This window comes from Barbatula barbatula (assembly GCF_947034865.1).
Source record: "Barbatula barbatula genome assembly, chromosome: 6".
Classification (NCBI taxonomy): domain Eukaryota; kingdom Metazoa; phylum Chordata; class Actinopteri; order Cypriniformes; family Nemacheilidae; genus Barbatula; species Barbatula barbatula.
The window spans coordinates 11942956-11964805 of record NC_136765.1 but is presented as its reverse complement, the minus strand read 5'-3'; the positions used below and the strand labels follow the sequence as shown (position 1 = coordinate 11964805).

Here is a 21850-nt window from a genome sequence, read left to right as displayed (position 1 = left end):
TGCTGGTGTGGCGGACTGGCAAAGCAAATTTGTGTGCATTTTGGAGCCCGTGGATCTATGCAACTTTATTTGGTTGAATAGAATTGATAAAGTTAATGAAAAAACTTCATAAAATGACAAATAAAAGAAAACATCAAAACATTTACATTCAGGTTCAACAAACCTGCAAAGTTTCCTTGAAATCGAAGTTAAGCCTTTTAACTTTGTTTGCATTACTAGTTCTGTGGCGAAAGGTTTTCTTTCTGTGCTAGTCAATCCAAAAGTGTCTTTGCATTCTCAATCAAAAACTTTCAGTTCACCCGGATTTTAAAGAACAAATGAAAATGTCTATTTAAAATGCATGTACACTTGCTTGAAAATGCATCTCACGATTTTGACTCAAATGTTTAAAATAAGTTTGTGTAGACAAATATATAATGTTGCCGACATATTCAATTCCTTAATTACAAAACAAATGAAAAACATGCCAAAATAAGATTTTACTCAAGACCAATTTAAAGTTGCTCGAATACAAAAAAAAAGGTAGAACTACAAAAGGCCCGTGAACTTTTATTTTGAAGCATGCTCAAAGACGTTACTCCTGTTGTGCTTGACGCGCGCTTCCCTGCTCAGCCAATCCCGCCCCTGACTAGAGATACGTCACTCTCATGTTACTCAGAGCAGAATGGCGGCTCTTTTGGAATCGTTGCTGGCCAGTAAAGTTGAGTTAAGCGCGGTCTTGTTCTGGCTCAGAGATGAACATGTAAGCATTTAGATTTCACCGTCGCTGCACCGCGCAGTATTGTTATGCTGTCATGTATCGCTGTCCCGTCTCTAGGGGAGAGTACGAAGTGTTATGTTTCTGCCAGCTAATGTTCAGCTGCGTTAGCAAGCGAACATAGAATAAGTCACATTTTTTGTATTTACTTCTTTGTTTTGGTGTTGAATATAAGGCTTACAGTTTGATGACGACTATTAACAACACAGATGACTTTCGGGTGTCAACTTCAAAGTTGGGATATTAAGAAATATGTTGTTTTGGGAAGGGGAAAATATTTATGAATGGCAGTTTTGTTATGTCGTAGAAATCAGTCGCTTGGCCTACATGATGTATGTTTGTATTATCCAAGTAACAATTGCAAAGCAATTATACATTTTTATAGAGCATTCAATTTAGTATCATTTCATATTTTCTAATATTATTCAGTTTACTTCATCAAATAAATTGTTAATGAATACTAGTGTACGTAAAAGTTTTATGTCAAAAGTTTATATAAAATAGTTTTCCTTGCACTCTTCATTATTGGTTTTTATGCTCTCTTCGTTATTCTTGTCATAAGTCTATACGTGTTTGTTTAGCACTCCGATTATATATGTTTTGTCTCGGCAGAATTGTGGGTCGCAAGACTTTCCAGTAAAGGTCTGGAAACAGGAGTTTGTGCCTTTCCTTTTGAATTTTTTGCGGGACCAGAGCAGTCACACTTTGACTCATGGCCCCACCACGCCGGCTAAGACCCCCAGCACCTCCAGATCTGTCAGGACTCAAAGCTCTTCCGAACGGAGAGGTAGTAAATCCACACCAGCCCAAGGTCTGCGCAGTGCCAGTCGAGTCCAGCTCTTCTCTCCTGTCCCGTCCACATCCCCGGGTTCCGGAAGGAGTGAACAGGAGACCCCGTTTCCTGGTTCTCATAATTTCATTGATGTCAGTGCCCTGAGCAGCCCCTCCTTCAGCTTGGGGTGGAGCCCTGCTCCCAGAAACACACCCGCTGAGCGACGTTCAGCCCAGCGCCACAGTCTTGGAGACTTCATGACGTCATCCCCAGACACCCAGCCCAGCCCATCTGTACCGCAGCACAAGGGCCGCAAGAGGAGTGGAGGGTTTGGGGGATCCTCATCCGGCCGACAGATGGGATCCCGTGGTGCTCTGTCGGAAGAAGGAGGTCGCTGGGATGGAGGCAACAGGAGAAGTAAGGGTGTGGGGAGGATTGAAGCAGTCTCGCCTCCAACACAAGTGCAACTCGACTTCAATAACTTGGAAGACTTTCCTCCAGTGAGTGCTGCCCCGGCTACACCAGTGTAAGTGTTGTTGAACAGTGTTTCTCAATAGATTTTTGTCTCGCGCAGGGTATGAATAAAGTGTTGTCATTTAGAAAAGTATACTGGAAATAGTGTGAGGACATGAATCAAATGTTAATTAGTCAATTTAATACAAAATATTAATTTCGATTATCCTGCTAGGACAACCAAACCTTCACGGAGAATTAATCCAACCCCAGTGAGTGCGGAGCGTCCTAACTCTGAACCCAAGAGCTGCTTTACATCTACCCCACTTAGCCTGCCTGCCAGCCCTCTTGCTATTCCAGAGAACACTGCAGCCAAACTGATCTCTGGAAGTCCTCACAGCCTGCAGGAAGAGCGGGAGTTACTCAGAAAAGAACGGTATGACTGTGAAGGGCCCAAAAAAGTAGTATGTTTTATACGTTGTATTAGATTTCAAAATATAAAACTAAGGGGCATTTGAAAACAAATGATTCAAGACCATTTCTTTTAACCTAAATGTACTATTGTGTTAGTAGACGTTTTGACATTACTTTTATACTTACAATTATAAGGTCTCAAGGGTAATTTAAGTAGTTTGCAGTCAGTTCCCCTTAGTTCATTACCCACAGGCATCCTAGGAGGGTAACCTCTGTTATAGTTCATCACTTTAGCCTTGGACATAACCCACTCACTGTATGTTTGATTTTATCAAGTATTAATATCTAAACTTATTTAACATGCAGGGGCGTGTTTACAGTATATAATTTAGTGTGCCAAAATGCTTTTTTTGGGGTTGTTGTCTAAAGGTTGACCTAAAAAGAAATTTTTTATAATGTCATAGTTTTCATTTTACTGTAAAATTGGAAATCACATTCTTGGTCTAAATTCAGACATATATTTGCAATATTAGAAATGTTATTATACATAACTCAATATGATTATGCATTTATGATGTGACATACAATTATCTAATAAATTAAATATTGTTTTTATTTTTGTGTAATTAATACATTTGTATTATTAATTTAGTAATATTAATAATATACATGCAAACATGTGTTTGCTGTGCAGAATCACTTAACTTTAGATTAAGACTTGATGTAGAAGATTCGCTTAATAGGACTGTGTTAATTGCCCAATAGGACATTTCCCACGTCTTATGCATGACAAGGGGAAGTAGTCAAGAATATGGAAAGGAGGTCTGAGGTTTCACTGGGTCCGTCGGGAAGGCATTCTCTGTGTTTTGGGGATAAATGATTATAGAAATACATTCATAGAATTTTGTGCAAAAATTATTTTTGCCCCATAATTTAGTCACCCTCAGGCCATCAAGTGTACATGGTTTCCTTTCTTCAGCCGAAGGCATTCTTATTAATAATCTTGGTTTGTAATGCCAGTGGCATGGTACCTCATTTTTTGGAATTCTAAAAAGTTCATCTGTCCATCATAAAAGTAATTTAATATATGTCTTCTGAAGCAAAATTATACATTCGTGACTAAAAATGATTTACATTTTAAACGTATTCAGCCAAGAAAGGTTGCCTAAAATAGATAAGAAATCCACATGCATTATGACATGCTGGCTCCATGTCAAGGACTTCACATCTCATTGGTTCTCGTGTGTCACAACGCAGGGTAAAAATAATTTTGGGTGAACTATTCCTTTAAAAACAGTGCATCTCAGTTTTATGTCTTAACCCCTTTCCTCCTTTTGTCCCGTCTAGGTCTAAACTTGCCCAGCAGACCAGCTCCCCACTGAAAACCACCCCCATCACCTGCACTCCAACCAAAACAGTGCACAGACAGGGGTCTACAGTGACCCCTGACCCCCAGACACCTTGCCCTGACCCAGACAAGGTCACAGAAACACCAGAGTTGGATCTGTTAGCGGAGCTGTACTGTACCTGCATTTCAGGTGAATGGCCTGCAGAGGGCGATGTACTGGTTTTTACTCCGATTTTGGAGATATGCTGTGGAAAATGTGATTTGGTAATCCTTGGAATACCTAATGGAAAAATGTGTGTGTTTGACCATGTAATAGTTTTTGGCTCAAGGTGGTCATTGAAAAACAATGCAGCCCTATAACTTTGTTTTGAGACATCACATTGAATTAATTCTGATAGATTTAAACAAATACAGAAATATTTGATTGAAGCTAAATCTATTAGGACATGCAGAGTCTGTATTTGGTTTTAGTTATGTAAGGTTTATATTTAAAATTATTGTCAATTTGTTTTGGTTCTAGAGAACCTGGTTCCATGTGTGTTCCTGGAGCTGTTCTTTGTGCTGCAGCTTTTAACGTCTCGGGGTGTGTCTGTCTCCGAATCTGCTGAGGAGGGAGTCAGCGTGTGTGAACTCAGTCTAGGTTTGTCAAGATTAACAAACATAAATGCTCCTTTCTAATGTTTTTGGATGTTTTATCTAATCCCGCATGTTACATCATTCAGCACAGACCAGGCTAGTTTAAATAGTAAACTGGTGAATGCAAGGGCTGCTTCCGTTGCATCAACATCCTCAGTAATAGATTCACCATGAACTGATGGCAGCTGTATAAAATATATTTTACTCGTTTCAGTCCCATGTGTTTGTGATTTTGCAGATGTTTTGGAGAAAGCTTACCTGGGAAATGTCCACAACTGTGTTTATTTTGCCGTAAGAGTTTTGGAGAATCAGTTTGAGTAAGTCTCATTCTCTTATTCCTGCTTTCTGCCTCTCTTCGATCTTTTCCTAACTCTCTGTTTTGTGCCGTCAGGTTGGTGTCACACCTGGACAAGTGCACTCTACGGCTCCTATCTGAGAATGAGAGAGTTGGGACTTTCTCACCCGCCCTCAGGGATCGCCTGGCAAAAGCTCAGGAGAACTGCACAGCTAATGTAAGCATTGGTTTAATGCATTTTGAAACTTCCTCTTTAAGTGTGTCATGCTGAAATATGTCCTTGCTTTCTCAGGCACTGCCCATTCCACCCTTATTCATTCATTCAGTGCCATTCCAGCCCGCTACAGACAACCGCTACAACTTCGGCAGTGATAGGTCATTTCACATTTTTAAGAAGCAAAGGTACAGTAAGACATGCATCACTCTTTTAAAATGTGTGATGTCATGTCAAAAATCTGTTTAATTGGCTGGATTTAGACGGTCATGTTATGTTTATGCGTTTGTTAAGAGATGTGTTCTACGAGCTGTTGAGAGAATGGGAGGATTCTCATAATGAACCTGGTTGGAATTTCGAGGCTGCTATAGGCAACAGAGTCAGGTGAGGTTTCTTATATGATTTTTTTCATAGATGCATCACGAAAAGCAGAATTTTATTTGGTCTTTTCAAAATACAGAAAATTGCTACCAGTTAAATATCATTTTATTCAAATCATCTTTACCTTAACACTATGAACACAAAACATTACATTTTACATTTAGCAGACGCTATTATCCAAAGCGACTTACACCGAGTTTGGGGAGCAATAAGCGATATGTCATGAAAGAGCAATAGTACATTAGGTGCTAATACAAAGTTACTAGTCGTTCAAACATTGAACCACTTTTACATTTTAATGCATAGGATTTAGCACGGAGTAATAATTTTATTGCGAATCATGTTTACATGCACCCTCATAATGTGATTATAATAGGATTTTGGCAATACTGTGATTACACTTATAGGTGTTCTCATGTCACACTGCGATTAAGTCCTTACTGTGATTATTGGAAACAATCACATTATTGATGCGCATATAAATGTAGTCATTGTTTTTTATCTAACAGGATTATGGTTAGTCAGCTCACAGCAGCAGGCGATCATTCTCACTTTGCTCGACTTTTCCAGAAGCAGCTTGTCCAGGTGAACCAGACCAATTGTAATACTTATCCTTTCTCAAGCGGTTCTTTTCTCTAATACGCATCTATTCTCACTTTCTTCAGATGTGTAAGGGCCCTTGTGTTCTTGGTTCTTCAAATGATACCACCGACGCCGATCTTTTGAGCATGCTGGGAGCAGACAGCTTGGGTCGCCTGAAGCGGCTGCAGCAGCGTCTGGTCCAACCACAGGGACTCGTGGGTCCCTGCCCTCCACCGTCCTTCCCTGGACACCAGGAGTTCTTTAGAGACTTCCTTCAGACTGCCGGCTGGTAAGCGCTGCTTTCAAAAGCGTACCTGATACTATAGTATAAACTCTGATTAAAACCCTTTTTTGTTCTGAATGAATGTGGCTATGGGTGCTATCATCTAGTTGTCAGCTAAACCAGCACCTGAAAGATGGCTTCTGCCAGCAGCTGCTGAAGTTGGATGAGGTTTCGATTCTCGGCCCTGATGCCAGCCCAGCGCGAGGAGAGGAGACGTGTGATGGAGACATGGAGCAACAGGTTGGGGCACAAAGCAAAATGAGCTTCAAATAAACAGGGACTATTTGAAGTGGTTTAAAGAACATTATTTTGTTTAAACTATTTTGTTTCTCCCGTGTTAGGATGAAAAGCAACGTTTTTCATCCGTGCTCCTCAAGGCTCGACTGCTGGCTAAGTTTTTGGGTTTCATTTGGTTTCTGCCTTACCACACATCTGAGCCTCCATCCAGAGACATTCGGGAAGCTGCAATCTCTCTGCGCAGTAATGTACGAATCGTATGAAGGCAATAATGTGTTTGTGTACCAGACATTGAGAATTCTCAAGAAAGGCTGGATTGCGTTTATACTTGTACTCATAGAGTTCTCCAGTTCTGGATGTGTGTGCAGTGTTGAGGAGTTCTGTGCACAGGAGACGAACCATTCTGACAGTGCCTTGGATGGTTGAGTTCTTGTCCATGTTGGATTACACCGGCCCATTTCTGCCGTGTTACAGGACTGCTCTGTGCCTGCTGCTCCACATCTACAAGTCAGTTTGTCCGTCAGTTTTGGTCACATGCAATGAAAGGGTTCTTGATTATTTAGTATTTTTCTGAAGGTTAAGTTTTTTGATGACAATTCTACAAATTAATGTTTGCACTCATCTCTTCTTTCTGTTCTTGTTGTACAATCCTTTAAATTTTGGTAACTTCTAAAACATCTGCAAAAAGTCACTTATAATAGAACTACATCAATATGTAAATATCATCTATGTGTGTGTCTGAATGTGTGTGGTGTGTTTCAGGAGGATGGCATTGGGTCGAGGGGAAGAGCTGTGTTACTTAAACCAGATGCTCATGGTTGCAGTGCTGGGCTGGCTCTTTCAGGTGAGACATCGGTAACAAGACAAGCACTGCCAAGTAAGGAAGTGAAATAAACCATGCCAAATAGTGAATGTTCTCTCAATTTCAGATACCAGTCGTCCCTGAAGATCTTTTCTTCAGCACAGATAATAAGGAGGAAATAATGGAAATGGAAGCTAACACGAGTACACAGGGCCTGGTTAGTGACAGTTATACTAGTATATCATATTTGATGTTTAACATTTTTAGGGAGAGAAATATGTTATCACATTTTCCCACTGTTAGGGCTAACCTTAAAAGTGTGTTTACGTTTCAGGACACCCTCCCACTGGTCGACCAACAACTTCTCTACACTTGCTGCCCATATTTAGGTGAGAGCAAACTGTGCTGAAAAAATATTCCATAAAATTACAAGTTTCTTCAGGGTAGTTGGAAGACATCCTATTAAAGGATGTTGATTGACTTGTGTCTTCTCCATTCGCTTGCTAGGAGAGTTCCGTAAGCTTCTTGCTGCTTTTGTGGCTGGAAGCACATCCAAGAGTGGAGGCCTGATCCGTAAGATCACCCCCACATCTGCAGAGCCGAGGGGACCACAGACCACCCGCTCACAGCAGAAACTGCAGGTAAACTGCCAACGACAGCCTTTCAAATAATACATCTGTAGAAAAATTTACTAGCATGTTATCCATATGTGTCTGTCCATGTTTTTCCATGCATTTTAACATAGGTGGATTTAGAACAGGCTTTTTTTCACAACCAGCCCCCTTCCCTCAGACGTACTGTAGAGTTTGTTGCTGAAAGAATTGGCTCCAACTGTGTCAAACACATCAAGTCAGTCTTCCCACCTGTTTGCTGCATTTTGTGCTTTTTTTTGTGTTGGTCCATTAAAATCAAGCCATATTTGCATTCATTAAGTCATATTCTCCGAAATGTTTTTTTTGCAGAGCTACGCTAGTTTTGAATCTTGTGCAGGGTGGAGAAAAAACTCTCAGAGATGGTTTAGGTTCGGATGGTGTCAACACTGCCAAGCTAAATGAATCGATCTGTGCTCAGCTTTGTGATGCAGGCATGCAAGCTCTGGAAAAAGCTACTAGGTCAGCAAGTGTTTTCTTGTTGACATATGGTTCATGATGTTGATGTTAGACATGCTTTGGTATAGTTTTGATATAGCTGCATTCATACATCGCATCTTTTTCATCATAGGTTCTGCAGTGATTATGCCCCTGGAGCTGTCACAGCACTTCTTCCCCTGGAGACCTCTCCTGCTGTCAGTACTAGAGAATTTTTTTTATATTCTGTTTAGTCATAGATCGGGAAACTGTGTTTAATATAAGCAAATTTCATTGTACTTTCTTATAGTTTTGTGTGTTTCAATTAAGAAAGATATTGAACCCACCATTAATTCAAGCAATTGCCGTTCCCGAAATGCTGCAATTTTTAAACCGAAAGTAAAATGAGTCATGCTCAGGGCTGCATCTTCGACCAAGGCAAACCCCCGCCACCAGTACAGCCGGGGTTTTTACATGTCAATTTACCGGTGGGAAAATTAACCACCGCAACATCCCTAACAGTGGTGTTTTTGTTTCCTGTTTCTGATATTCAACATGATCATTATTTATTTGTATTGATTTAATTTATATTTTGTGATGTGGATTAGGTTCTGACCACAGCTGAGAGTATCACCACTCGCTTGGCTACAGAAAAGTCTTGCAGCTGGCTCTCCTCCAATATCACAAGTACTGAAGCACAATTTTAATGAGAGAAAGATTACTCCAGCGAGACTTCGTGTTTTATATTGTGTAGTATTCATATTGCAGATTTAAATAAATTCTGTTGAAATATCTCCCTCAGTGCTTTTAAAGAGGGAGTGGAAGACTGCCTTTGATCGGGTGATGAAGAGTTTACCCTCCTCCAACTTAAATGCTAAAGAGGGTGATGGAGCAAGCAAAAATCAGCAAGTTCAGAGGAGTGCCTCAGGGCTCACTGCTGAGACCTCATGTATTTCAGACTGCACCCATAAAGTTTCTCTTGGCTCAGAAGTCATAATTGAAATTAAGGTGAGTGTTGATAATTGCTAGTTGCTAGTGTGTTGAATTTGGAAATAGCCTTACTTTATATAAAACTTGGTGTGATAATAATATATATAAGTTATGTAATATAATGTCCATATTTTATTGTATTTATGATTGGATGTCTTAAAATTTATTATTTTTGTTACCATTACCAAAGTTTGTGGTCAATCATTTGTCTAGGGAAAAATATGTTTGGTAACAGCAGTTTTAAAAAAACATCTAATGTTTTAGGAAATGCTGAGTGTTGCAGTTGGACCCAGGACTGACGAGGAAGCTTTCACAGTTCATCAGATTGAGGTTCTGCTAGACAAAGTGGGACAGACACTTAGATGTAGAAAAGTACGCAGAACCCAACCACCCACCTCCTACTGTGTACCTGACTATTGACATAAGACATCCCTTATTCATTATTTTTACGTAAAATGTAATTTTACTTTATTTACCATGTTTGTTTTGTTTTTAGTTCCTATCACCCATGGTTGAACAGATGGTGTTGCGCTGTACCGTCCTGCTGGCCTGCCAACTGGGTAAGTAACCAATTAATAGTTTAATAGTTTAAAGGCAATACAAGACATGAATAAAGGCCTCATTGTGTCTGTTTGTAATTGTTTGCAGTATCTGGAAAGCTGCCACTTGTGTCCTCAAGCAAGGCCATTGAGAGATCTGCCCTCATAGATACATTTCTGCTCCTATGGGAGTGGGCTCCCTCTTCTCCTGCACCTTTCCATCTTCTCCTTAGTGAACCCACTCTCACTGCCACCCTGAGTGCCGCAGACAGCGAGGTAACATTAACTAATCACATATTACTGTTGCGATTCAGCTGTTTAAACAGTTATATGAATGTCCCGTGAGCAGTTCATTGTTATGTATCGGTGTCATTATAAAAAGATTTATGATTTGATTTTACAGAAGGCCGATTACCTTTTCCTGATTAAACGGCTAATAGAGAAAGGGCTGCTGGGAGAGGAGGAAGTGGGCTCCCACTGGCCAAAGTTGTCAGCGTTACCCTGGCCAAAGGTATATATCCTATCCATATACAGATGATATTTTTTCCAGGTTTGCACCACGGGCTTATGTACTTTAAAAATGATTAATAAACAAAACAGATTATTTCCAAGAAAGCTTTTAATGTCTTGATGCCTTCCTTCCTCTGTAATACTGGCGGTTTTCAGGCACAGCCATAACCACTGCTATAACACAATATCTAAATGATACTAAAACACTCTAGTCTTCCTTTTCTCTTGTACAGGAGACTGTGGAGAAGTTTGAGAAGCTTTCTGTGGCTGCCAAGTTCCCTTCGCCTTCTTCTCCAAACAATGGGGAGATATTGCAAGTCTCTCAGTGACCACTAGAGGGACACAAGAGTGTACATATCTAACTGTAGACATGAACACTACTGTATTAATAGGCATTGATTATTGCACACAAATGAGCTCAAATGTATTATTTTTAAAAGTGTTTTAAGTCTGATGTATTGGAAGTTGTGAGGTGAATATCTGTCACCGCTAGTTGAACTGGTAAATCGGTTTAGAATCATCTTTAGGATACATTAGTTGGATACATTTACCCGTTTGACTCGCATGCATCACAATAGAACATAATCATGCTATTTATTTGTTTTAAGATTGTTCAGGTCAAAATCTTACCCAATCTTTGCTGCTGCTTGTTGGTTTGTCTGAATATATGTTTGTTTGTATCTGTGTGTTTATAATGACCAATTTTATGTTAAACGCCCCAGATTTGCACTTGTACGGACACTCTTGTCCATGTTTATTTTAAACTGTAGACTTGTTTAATGCTAAACTTACATAATAAAATGTCATTTTGTGAAAATGTATAAAGAGTCCTTAATGAATGCACAAATGCAGTTTGAATTGAATTCAGCAAATGCAAGTTTTTATAAGTGAGCGTCTATTATGTTGTGATAATAATAATAATAATGCAGATGAAGATGTTTATGATTACATATGTTAATCATGTGTAAACGGTCATTCAATGCGAGAACTCCCTTTGTTTCTCTACTGCTTTTTTACTATGGCAAAGTTTTAGCTCATGTATAATGAACAACTCGTTGGCTTTAAGACCTTCCTGTTAGCAAATTGTATTTAATATTCATAAGCCTTATTAAACATTGGTTAGTCAGGAGGAGTAAAGACGAACGTCACTCATATTTAGTAATATTCATGAATCCAGCGCAGGATTCGGTCCCGCCCCATCCGAGGAGGTGCAGGAAGATTCAGCGCAGTTCAACTGCGGCCGCGGCTTCATGAGGTGCGCTGTGATTGTCTAGCTAACGTGATCAGTAACATGGACGGGGACTTTTGTGATGGATTTCCTCATTTCGCTCGGGGCATTCGAGGGATTTAATAAATGGACTATAACGAACAGTTGAACCGCAATTCACCGTTTCTCTCCGTCCGGTGTCAAACCAATGGCAAACGTGAAAGTCGCGGTCCGAGTTCGCCCTCTGAACTCCAGGTATTGTCAACTTTATTCTCTTTGAATCGTGTTAAAGTGAAGTGTTGATAAACAGCGTCGAGTTAACTTGTCGGTACTTTACCGTTGTTGCGTCTGGGAATAAAACTGCATTGACAGACAATGTTTACAGACACAGAGAGAAACTAGCTGTCATTTAAAAGCAGGACACCTTCGTGTACACACAACTATTTATAATCGCACAATAAACGGTCTATTCGAAAATGATAAACAGTATTTTGATATATAACAGGTTGCTGGGAGTCTTGTAAATACTATAATCTCCTTGAACCCCCTTAACCCCCCCATGTGCTAGACCAAAAGTTCTGCATGTCTTAGCGTTTTGATGCGGATCTCTTTAAAATCTTACTAACTTAACTTACTAATAAAATCAGTAAATTGGACCGTTTTAAAAAGTCACGAAAAGGGGTCCAGACAGCTCTGTCGAGTAGCCCCCTGCCCCACCCGCCAACATTAGCCAAATTACTACAGTATGTGGGTCCAGGGGGTCAAGAAACTCCTCCCAGATTGACACACAAAGCATTCTGGGTGTGTGTTAGGCTGTTCGCCTGACATTTAAAGATTGCCCCTGCATCACAAAGGACAACTTCATGGTCTTCTGTCGCTATTATTCAATTGAAACTGGCTGGTTTTATGAGTATGTGACGTTTTGTTTTGTTTTCCACTTACAAGCATCACGGTGCTACCAGGTTTTTGGACACTTATGTATGAAAGAATATGGAAATCATTCAGTTTTGTTGTATGTATATATATATATATATATATATATATATATATATATGCACTTTCCTCCTGTACGATAGTACAACCACACTTAAAATAAGTTAGTCATATTCCTTCTATTCTTTCTAATTCGTGATAGACGGTAGAATGGCACAGCATGTTTGTAAACACCCTTATGTTGTGTGTTTGTTTTTATTTGTTTCATCTGGGGTTTATTATACAATCACAGACACACACACGCTGAAAGTCAAAGCAGGCTGCTGTGGTTGTGGGTAGGGCCCACATCTCCATTCACAGTGATACACTGACCCGCATGAGAATACACGAGCGAAGAGAGTAAAATGCAAATTGTGTAGTTTCTGTGGTTCAGGTCTTTCCTGCGATGAAGGTGACAACTTTACATCTTCTCCCTAGAAACCCCCCACCTCTCTGTTATTTGGACAAATAGGTAGTTCCGGCCCAAACTCTGGTTTAGCCAAAAGTTGACAAGCGGGGCGGCTAACACAAACAGATCAATATTTTAAAATGGAAAAGGTCAATGTTTTAAAATGTCTATACAAGTTGACCTACTTTTGCACATTGAAACATTAAAGTTTTTAGACCAGCTGTGCAGTAAAGGTTTTTTTCCCAGCCTGCTCACAACGAGAGTCGGGTTTTTCAGCCATCCATGATGCTTCTATACTGGATTTCATTTTATTGCATCATTTTTATCTGGAACCCGAGACCGAAGAGATCGCACAGCTGTCGTCGCTGCTCTCTCACACAGTAACACATATCCTGCACACACACATGCTTTAGCTCAGCTGCGCAGCTCATGGAGGGGTTGGTAGAGATCTGTTTTCATTTGAATTTGACCTTTTTAGACATTCAGATCAACAGAGCAGTGAGGAGGAATATCCCAGACCCCAGCCACTCTCAGTACTGGTCTGTCTTAATGTGATCTGGATGTGATCAGCTTCTCTTTTCCCCAAATAAACATGTCTCGGAAGAATTTAGAAAGTTTACGATATACCTTTTAAAAAATTTTGTTTATGGCGCAATGTACACTGAAAACTGCACCGCAGAAAAGGTTGTCCAGTCAAATAAATTTTCAAGATGAAAATATACAAAAGAATCGCTGATATTACTGTTAAAACATTTGCAAGATACTCAAGCACACAGTGCACATGAAGTATACTGCATAAACATAAAGAGTAGAACAGGAGTTTCGTAACCTTTTTGACTCCGAGGGCCCCCACTGTGTTTAATAATATTCAGGGGCCCCCTCCTGCTCACAAAAACTCAAAATTTCTACCCAAGAAAATATTTCATTCAGAGCTTGATATTAACTGCAAAAGGGTTTATTCAATATAAAAATGGACAAATAATAAGAAATATCTTGGTTTTTAGTTGTTTCAAAGTGTAATTCAACGCTCATAAATGTAAATTATTAGTTATCCCCTTGTGGGTTGGAAGTCAGCTGGGGCCCCCCTGTGGGTTGAGAACCACTGGAGTAGAATACTTATCTTTTTACATAAAATTTTGAACCTTTCTACATAAATGCTGAATGTCTATATTCTTGTTAAAGAATGAAGGCTGTAACGGTCATCTACTATTCTTTTATAGAATGCTTGTAAAAGTTCACTTGTGTATAATATAAATTGCTTTCTGCCTCTGTTTTGCAGGGAAAGTCTAGATGGAGGACGGTTAGCTGTACAGGTGGAAGGCAATGTGGTGAGGGTCCGAAATGTGAAGGTAGGTTTAGGTGATATTGCCATTTACAATAAAAAAAATCCTAGAAACGAATTTATGAAACAATCATTTTTGTTTAAATTGTTTCAGAAAACCAGTTTGCTGAACTGAACGCAACCATTTAATATTGGTTTTGTGAGCAATTGATCAAAATCCTGCAGTTTAAAAATGTTGTTTATTTATGTGAACTGCATAAACATACTAGAGCAGCACTTCATTATCGTATTCCTATTTAAAAATGAGAATACAAACACCACTGCAGCAGGATTACAGACCTTTTTTTCTAAATGTCATTCCACATCACATTTTCTACTAAACTAAAGTGAATGCTTCAAAACCTGATGGGTGGGTTGAGTGTTGGGACTGAGGGAGTGTTTCTATGTTTTTTCTATGAATTTTTGTAGTTTGAGAAGCAAAAAACATATTTTGCTGCTGTCAAGATGGAAAGAAACAGTCACATTGAGCATATTACCCCAGGAATACAATATATATATATATATATATATATATATATATATATATAAATGAACTAACTTAATAAATTACCTCTGAAATATTCAATATTGTATAAAAAATTAGTTGCCAAAATAGTTATTCAGTATTGTTTATATATCCAGTATATTACTCGTTTAGAATATACTGTATATATGTGACTTCGACTTTTTAATGTCTAAAATTGGACAATAAGAAATTTTGGATTAAATGTATCTAGGGCTCTCTGCATTTGATTCATGGAGTAGGCAGGAGCCACATCTGGTCACCTGCTGTGCTTTGAGGAAAAGTTTTTCATAAAAGTCATTTTGAGAGATCATGACCGTTTTTAAGGGAAAGAGTGAATTGGGTCTCACGAAAACAATTCGTGATTTGTCTTCAAGTTCCATTCGAGTCCATCATTCCAAATTTGTATAACTTTTTTCTGTGGAGCACAACAGAAGCTATTTTGAGCAATGTTGGTAACCACACCAAATTGGACCCCATTAACCCCAAACACCGAGACATTCCTCAAAATATCTTCCTCAAAGTATTTACACATACAGATTTGTAATGAGATGAGGTTGAGTAGATGATCAAACAATTTTTTATATTTGGGTGAACTGTCCCTTTAATACAGTACAATCATACTGTAAATTGACATCCATTTACGACTCAGAAAACATGATAAAGAGTAAGGTTACAAGCTTTTGTGCTACACAAGAGCTACGAACGTAGGTTACGATGCTTTGAGGAAAGTTAATGAACCATTACAAAGTGCTTATGTTTCTGGAAACCATGCCTGTTGGAGCAGGGCCATGGTGTCTGATTTGATTTTCGGGCATAAATATAACAGTGCTGAGTACAGTGTTACGGGTCATTAGTGTGAAGCTGTGAGCCATATTGTTAGGTCATTAAGTCAGCTGCAGGGTTGCCATCGCGTGAATAATTACATCAAAGCCGTGAACCTAAGGTTGCCAGAGTGACAGGCTGGCAATGCCCGGACATGTTTCTCCTGCACACCCACATGCTGTGCCATGAAGATGTTTAACTGGGCAGATAAACAGCTGAGGAATATTTATTTATTATGTATGTGCTGAGATCTGGTTATGAACTTGCTGACAATCGGGTCATGCCCGGATGCCCAGAGTCATTTGTTTCAGCCTAACAAGCCCCTAATTGATATCTTGAGTGCACTACAGAGTATACAAGCGCAGACTGCAGGCGCACTGTGTTGGTTCTTGGCATCAGTGTGGTGAAACATTATTAGTGGAAAAACTGAGCACATGAACTAAATTAAATGTAGTTTCAAGTAGTTTCAAGTAGATGTCCAATAGAAAAACACATTTGAATTGTAATGTAGTATGTACAATATTTAATCAAAGTCTGAGAAAGTAAAGAATGTTAACCAGGCATTTGACTGCTATGTAGTACTGTTGTCTTGAATGAACATTGCTGGACTAAAGAGGAAGTTACGTTTAAAGACTCTGCTGCATTGCAAACTATTGCTTTTGCTTATATTGAGGGTGAGCAGTTTATTTAAAATTGTAGCCCTGAGTATTAAACTTATACAGTACATTATCCATGAATGTTATTTAAAGATTTTCAGCGTGTTTGGAAGAGGACCAACCCAAACATTTTTACTTGACAGATGATAAGCATCACATAAAACTAACAGTTTAAAGTGTTCATAGTTAATACAGCCATAAAACCGCATACACCTGTAATAAATAAGAAACCTGTGTAATAATTCATTTGTGGGTGAGAAACTACCAGACAAGACAATAAATATCACACATAGCACCTTTGCATAGCAACACCCTGGTAACCACCCACATACCTTTTGCAGTCCAGCAACAACTTTTATTCAGGAAAATGTATCTCTTTTGTCTTATTCCTTGTATTTCTTGTTCTGTGTAGTTGGAGGGACGACTGGACGGTCGAGCGGAGGGTCTGGCTGACTCCCGGGAGAAGCTGATGGAGTTTGGCTTTGATTACTGTTACTCGTCCGCGGATCCATCGGCTCCTAACTTCACATCACAAGAGGAGGTGGGCTCCCAAAAGAACATTCTTTTAAAGTGTTACAATACCTAAACATACAGAAAGCGGATGTTAGCGGCATTTACCTGTCGTCTTTGTCTGCACCTTGAGTTCTTTTCTCCACCTCAGAGACTATCACTGTCATAGGAGATTTTGTGTCTTACACCTTTTTGCTGTTTCACTCGCAACGTACACGCTGTTTTCTCAATCTTCTTTGACAGACAACACAACTCCATTCATGGCGGCGTCCTGCAGTTGTTTATGTTTTTTAAAAGTACAACAAAGTAGTAGTATGTAGTTCTTTTCTGTAACTACCCGGTGTCAAAGCGGCTTATCTCTGGTGTTCTGGGCGGAGGCTGGTAAATGATAACCAGTAGACTCAGCACGTTGATCCTCAGGAAAAGATCAGAGAAAGTATTTTCACAGTCCTACTCCGATTACAATATATTACATCATATCTGTGAAGCGATTCTGCAACTCCCTTATCTGCCTATGTTTATTTTGACTTGTTTACAAATTGACTTCCGAGGAAAGATATTTCAGTCATCAAAGTCCTATATACTTTAATAGAGGAAGACCAACATTGTTACGACTGTACCTGTACAGACTGTACATATTTAGTTTGACTCATTTTTTCTAGTCTGCACATGTGCAAAGGTAGGCAACTATATCATGACACTGTGCTGATCTGCTTACAACATTCTATATACTGTACGATATGCCATACTGTTGCAAAAATCACAAGGTCTCTTAAACAGTTGGACAGGAACAAGGTTTAACTTAGTGTAACTAGATGAACTGTAGTTGAGATAGTCAAAGTGAGAGACTCTTGTTCTCAAACGCACCCCAGTGTTTCCCTCAGAGTCCCTTTGTCTCCACTTCATGAAAGATGGAGTTGTGATTGCCCACGCAAAGTAGACGGCCTCTTCTCCACAACACTTCTTTCTCTTCTCTCGATTACTTTCTGTCAATTTAGCAAAGTCAGAGCTTCACAACAAAGGGATGAAGCTCACATTCTTTGGGCAGACGACAGCCAGGCCCGGTCAGAGAGTGAGGGACTGACCTTAGTCCATCTTAAGTCCGCGTGTTTTGATTTCCTAATGTTATAATAGCTAATACCAAGTTTCCTACAACTAATTTAGTAACTGTAGGAACTATGACATTTTTATTTCTTCATGTAAACCACCGAACTTTGGTTATCATATAAACTTACATAGGAATAGCTATACCACATCACAGCCGCATAAAATGATTTTCCCTGTTTAGTGTTCTTTTCATGTCCTGTCTGCCAGCGTGTCTAAATTACAAAGGCTGCTGATGTTTTAATCCTTCCGTCCAATTTAGCTGAATTGCTTCTTAGTGACCAAAGTGTTTTCATGTTTCACATGTTGCTGCTTAATTCAATCTTCCTGTGAGGCGGTGTGCTGTAGGGTCTCTAGTGATGCCTCAGTGGAGGGAAAACAGCTCTGTTTAACTAGGCTTCTACTCTTCTTTCACAAACAGCCGCCTCTCCATTATGCACCCTGTATGAGAACATGTGTGCTTTCTCTAGCGGCTGAAAGATTGGTGGTTCCTCTGGAAAAACTTGTCTGTCTGTATATGGCCATGTTTGGAGAGAATGAGACAGAAACAGAGGAGAGTGAGGGATGGTAGGTGGAGAGATGGATCAAGCCTTGGGGCAGAATAGATAAGGAAGGTCAATGGAAGTCAGCTGTTGGTGAATAAATGCAGTGTTCTTGGGTACTTAATTAAATCACATCTAAGCCACCTGTAAACCTTAAAGGGGCATGCTCTATGCTTTTTTGCTTTTTCTCCATTTATGATGAATGTCATGACGTTTCTTGCACAAAAAATATTTATTTAGTAATTAAGTTTTACTTGACCAGATTATACTTTTTTTTACCTTTTGTTATCTGCTTTTATTACACGGCTCGCTTGATTCTGATTGGCCAGTCGCGACATTTGAGGGTTTGTTATTCCCAGATAAGAACCTCTCAAAAACACGACAGTTTATTTTTTGACAAATTTAAAATAAATATGTCTTTTAATAACACGTGTGACATTATTATACATACCAAATTGCCTGTTCGAGACATTTGAACGTCATTTCTTACCTTAAAACCGAAAGTAAACGGCTTTTCCTCACGGATGGTCTGCATTCGGTAAAAATTAGCTAATAAATTATTTCAAATTCACATTTCATGTCCAGTTTTTTTCTCATGTTGCAAGTAGGGATGCTCCGATCCACCTTTTTTGCTTCCGATACCGATTCCGATACCTGAGATTCAGTATCGGCCGATACCGAGTACCGATCCGATACTAAGGTAAAAATTTTAAAGTGCACAATTACTTAATGAACTATGTGCATTGCTGTGCAAGACATCAGGATCAACTTAACATAAATTTCCTGACCCCGTAAAACAAAATAACAAACTAATGATTCACAAATTTAGTAAATAGTTTATTAAACCAGCACCGGTGCAAAACAAATGAAAAATAAAACAAAAGTGTTCACTATCTTTGGACAAAAGACATTCAAAATGAAAGTGCAAATTAAGCAGCTGAATATAACAACAGCTTCACTAGCTTGATAAACGGGTATAAATAAATGGAAACAAAATCTCTTAATAATTTTTAAGAAAGTGCAAAAATAATTAAAAAATCAATTCGCAAAAAAGCTGCTGAAATTGAGCAAAAAAGTAATAGCTTTACTGCTTTAGATATTCAAAATAACATGAATCAGATCTTTTTAATGCTTTAGTCACTAAAGCAAAGTCCACTTAACTAAACTAAAGTTTAGTGAAAATAAAATTTAACATCCAACACAGAAACAGATGAATAAAACACTAGCTTCCCTAGCTGAGTAAAACTGCACATGTTTGTTGCATTTAACGTGGCATTTTGTGGCACAAAATTCTCATCCAACCAGTGTGCGGTTAAACTTAAAAGCGACACAGGGGACACGTCGCAGCTCCAGATATCTGTTGTAAAACTCACCGCATTGACATCTTTAATTTTTTCGGATATGTGTTTGCTTTTTGACTTTTCGGTACAGTTCAAGGTAGAGATAAATATTTACGCTTCGGCGTGTCGTACTGCGGCTCCAGGTGGTTTATAAGGAGTCTGAAGCCATTATTCGCAACGACGGACAGCGGTTGCCCATCCATAACAATGAAAGCGGTGGAACTTATTGGCGTAGCTGTTGTAAAATAACTCCAAATGACAGATATTTTGGCTCGCTCCATGCTGTTCGCTGCTATATGTTCACTTGTTCACGTGCACTACGTACAGAGCACGTTGCTAGCGTATGATGTCGCACGTTGCTAGCGTATGATGTCACACGTTGCTAGCGTATGATGTCACACGTTGCTAGCGTATGGTGTCACACGTTGCGCAAAGCACAGCCGCCCTCGAGAGAGTTTAAGCGCCGGTGTCTCCATGAACTTTTACATCGTCTAGCACAAATTTTATGTCAGATCGGGTATCGGTGACAAATTGCACCGATACCCGATCTAGAAATTTATTACGTATCGACGCCGATACCCGATACGAATATCGGATCGGAGCATCCCTAGTTGCAAGTTGCCGTGTAATAAGCGGGATAATATAAAAGAATCCGGCTGTTATCCTGTACATTATCCCTTACTTAAGACTCTATATGTAGTTAATAATAAACATTTTATTGGGTAACCCTTTCGTATGAAAGGCCTTGTTCACACTAACACTGAAACTGTGTTCTTCAGACTGCATTTCTTCATATGAGACGTAATGTTTACAAAGTTTTTGTTTGCGAAGGAACACAAGAACGCATTTGTAACTATGCTAGCCATGTCACTGCCCGTCCGTTTAAAAAACTCAAGCATAAAATAAATGCTTTCATATCATACATTTTACTCATGTGTAGAACATGGATGTAATTGTTTTTAGACTTTTGTGTGAATGATCAGCTTTTGGAAAACGCTTGTGTGGACGAAGAGCAATTTAAAACCATAACTCAGTGTTCAAATGTATCTGGATTTGTGTGGTCTAAGATAAAACATATCGCTGTTGTCCTGCTGAAACCTTTTATCTCCATATTTCGAGATTTTTTTACCATTATTCAATTCAGTTTATTTTATATAGCGCTTTCGTTTCAATGTTGCAAAGCAGCTTTATAGGATGAAAGACAAAATAAATTAGTATTAGGATTAAAATAACAAGGGTCCATCTCCTATTTTTATCTCCCACATCTTTTGATTGTTAGCGGAATTAGTCACCGGGTTTTGCAAATATTTAACAAATAAACATTTCAAAATATGCTTTTCAATTTTGACCACACAGTATTTAATGTAGCCTCTTTATGAATAGTAAATCAGGCGATTCTGTTTCCATAATAATATCCTTTAAAATGTATTTACTCTTTACTTTTTTAACAATTTGCTAATTTCCCCAAGTTGCCATCATAGCGGTGATATCATTGGGGAGGAAGACGTAAGAAATGACAGGAGGGTAATACAAAGTTAGGTAGAGGTCACCAGGGTCACTTTTTGCTGCATCCCCTCTAGTGCAGGAAGCACAGCTGTTTTTAGTCAATTATATTTCCCAGTCAGATTAAGATGGGAAGACGTCATCGATCAGGAGCCAGAGCACAATGCTGGTTTTCTCTTCCGAGTGAAGTCAGCTTTGTGTCCCCTCTCCCACATCCCTCTGTATCGCTCTCTCTTTCCTCCCTCTCTTCCATTTGGATACAGTGCAAGACTTTATGCTCTTGGTACTTCTGGGTTTGTGTGTCAGTAGTGTGTCGGACATGTGAAGAACAGCTACACAAGGGGCCCTTGGACACACGGATCATGGTAAATCTAGAGTCAACACTTTGCGTGTGACATGTATTCCAGTGACGCACAGATGTTTCCTCTTGAAAGAGAGATTTGATTCGATCAAGTGGCAGTTAAGATGCATTACCATAAAAACAGAACATCTATCGTACAGTATGAATAATTAAATTTTTGACACAAGGGATGTAAATTGTGGGATAATTTTATTTTCTGGGTTAACTTTACCTTCAGAAAGAGACTGCGATTGTTCCTCTGGAGAACACAAAGACCTCTGTAGCCAATCTATAGATTTAAATGTGTATACTTTAAAT

At 39.1% G+C, this 21850-nt stretch overlaps 2 protein-coding genes across 2 annotated transcripts in view; both read left to right on the top strand.

Annotated features, from left to right (window-relative positions):
* The first annotated feature begins 585 nt into the window (after nucleotides 1-585).
* Nucleotides 586-11122, top strand: cdan1 (codanin 1). The gene is made up of 28 exons (XM_079458936.1): nucleotides 586-742; nucleotides 1370-2055; nucleotides 2218-2418; nucleotides 3744-3934; nucleotides 4265-4384; nucleotides 4619-4697; nucleotides 4772-4892; nucleotides 4968-5077; nucleotides 5184-5273; nucleotides 5780-5855; nucleotides 5936-6141; nucleotides 6243-6375; nucleotides 6477-6620; nucleotides 6713-6879; nucleotides 7135-7216; nucleotides 7302-7391; nucleotides 7509-7563; nucleotides 7682-7815; nucleotides 7920-8023; nucleotides 8137-8286; nucleotides 8396-8459; nucleotides 8850-8928; nucleotides 9044-9249; nucleotides 9496-9603; nucleotides 9728-9791; nucleotides 9880-10046; nucleotides 10174-10281; nucleotides 10514-11122. The coding sequence occupies exons 1-28, from the start codon at nucleotides 665-667 to the stop codon at nucleotides 10607-10609; spliced, it is 3909 nt and encodes a 1302-aa protein (XP_079315062.1). The 5' UTR covers nucleotides 586-664; the 3' UTR covers nucleotides 10610-11122.
* A 444-nt stretch (nucleotides 11123-11566) lies between these two features.
* stard9 (StAR-related lipid transfer (START) domain containing 9) overlaps nucleotides 11567-21850 on the top strand; it is a 35232-nt gene continuing 24948 nt past the window's right edge. Inside the window, exons 1-3 of the mRNA XM_079459332.1 lie at nucleotides 11567-11742; nucleotides 14148-14217; nucleotides 16606-16734. Coding sequence (XP_079315458.1) covers nucleotides 11696-11742; nucleotides 14148-14217; nucleotides 16606-16734 — 246 coding nt within the window. The 5' untranslated portion in view covers nucleotides 11567-11695. The remainder of the gene's footprint in view (nucleotides 11743-14147; nucleotides 14218-16605; nucleotides 16735-21850) is intronic.